Source organism: Salminus brasiliensis, chromosome 4 (assembly GCF_030463535.1).
Source record: "Salminus brasiliensis chromosome 4, fSalBra1.hap2, whole genome shotgun sequence".
Classification (NCBI taxonomy): Eukaryota; Metazoa; Chordata; class Actinopteri; order Characiformes; family Bryconidae; genus Salminus; species Salminus brasiliensis.
This window is the reverse complement of record NC_132881.1, coordinates 42,573,844-42,575,160: the sequence shown is the minus strand read 5'-3', so window position 1 is coordinate 42,575,160 and position 1,317 is coordinate 42,573,844. Positions and strand designations below refer to the sequence as shown.

The 1,317-nt window shown below is 37.5% G+C and overlaps 1 protein-coding gene across 1 annotated transcript in view; it reads left to right on the top strand.

Moving 5' to 3' along the window:
• The first annotated feature begins 938 nt into the window (after window positions 1-938).
• LOC140554323 (uncharacterized) overlaps window positions 939-1,317 on the top strand; it is a 16,213-nt gene continuing 15,834 nt past the window's right edge. Inside the window, exon 1 of the mRNA XM_072677208.1 lies at window positions 939-981. Within this exon, the coding sequence (XP_072533309.1) occupies window positions 939-981 (43 nt within the window). The remainder of the gene's footprint in view (window positions 982-1,317) is intronic.

The following is a 1,317-nucleotide window of genomic DNA, read 5'->3' as shown; positions in this document are numbered from 1 at the left end:
CCCCCTGAACAAGCTCGTTAAGGTCTAAAGGCTGGAGCACACCGATACGAGCAAATGCTCGGAAATGTTTGGTCGAATTGGACATGTTGCATTCTTCTACTTTGGTGTTTGATGAGACATTTCCACACAGCTCATGCTTTCCTTGTTACCCAGCTCACTTATTTGATGAATTAGCTAATTGTTCAGCTATTTGAACGCTCCCCTGGAGAGATTATTGGTGCTTTGCCATCTTATATGAGGTAAAGCTAAGCTTTTTAAAAAGCTGAAGTTGCTGCTCCGGTGTGCAGCTGCGGCCAAACACCTTTTTGTCCTGACGTGAGGCGACATCTGCCTAGAAAAACACAGAGATATGAATCCAGACATGTCTAAAATGATCAGACGCTCACTGACGAGTTCAGTGAAAAACTGAAGTTGCTAGGTACTTTTGTATTTTTCTTAGAGTCGATCCGGACAGGAACAAACCTTATAACCTTATTAAAGAGGCACATTTGTACATATAATCCCATCTGAATGCATCTTAAAACACACAGTCTTCATCATTCCCCATTTCTCTAACGAGGAAGATCAGCTGTTGATCGGTTTGATCGGTGTGCTCTGGCCTTAAGACCTTAGTAAAAGTTATCTGAGAGAGAAAAGTTATCTCTTAAAGTGCTCTAAACTAAATCCAGTGTTTTAAAAGTAACATTTAGGGGCAATAAATGTCGTCCCATTTAAATGGTTCACTGGCTGTGCATCAACACTTCTGATCACAGGATAGTTCGGGCACAAATGTATAAATATACAATATTCAGATACATTTGTAAAATGATTTAAGGTAATTAATAAATACTGTGGTAATGTGTGATCGGCACAAGTTAATCCTTTCCTGATAGAACAGAGGACGCTAAGAGTCACTAAGAACACTCAACCATCCTCTCTGTCTGTGCAGCCATAGAACAATGTGGGGCTTCTGGATTGTGCTCTGCGCTGCCTTCTTTACAGGTGAGATCATATTCTCCTTCCTCAGTCCTGCACATTCACAAACCACGAGCTTGAGCATTCTGTAATAATAATAATAATAATAATAATAATAGTAATTACAATTAGACTAATAACAATGATTATAATATTAATATTAATAATTACAATTATACTACTACTGCTAGTACTACTGCTACTGCTACTACTACTATTATTACTACTACTGCTACTGCAACTGCTACTACTATTACTACTACTACTAATAATAATAATAATAATTACAATTATACTACTACTACTACTACTTCTACTGCTGCTATTACTACTACTACTACTACTATTACTACTGCTGCTATT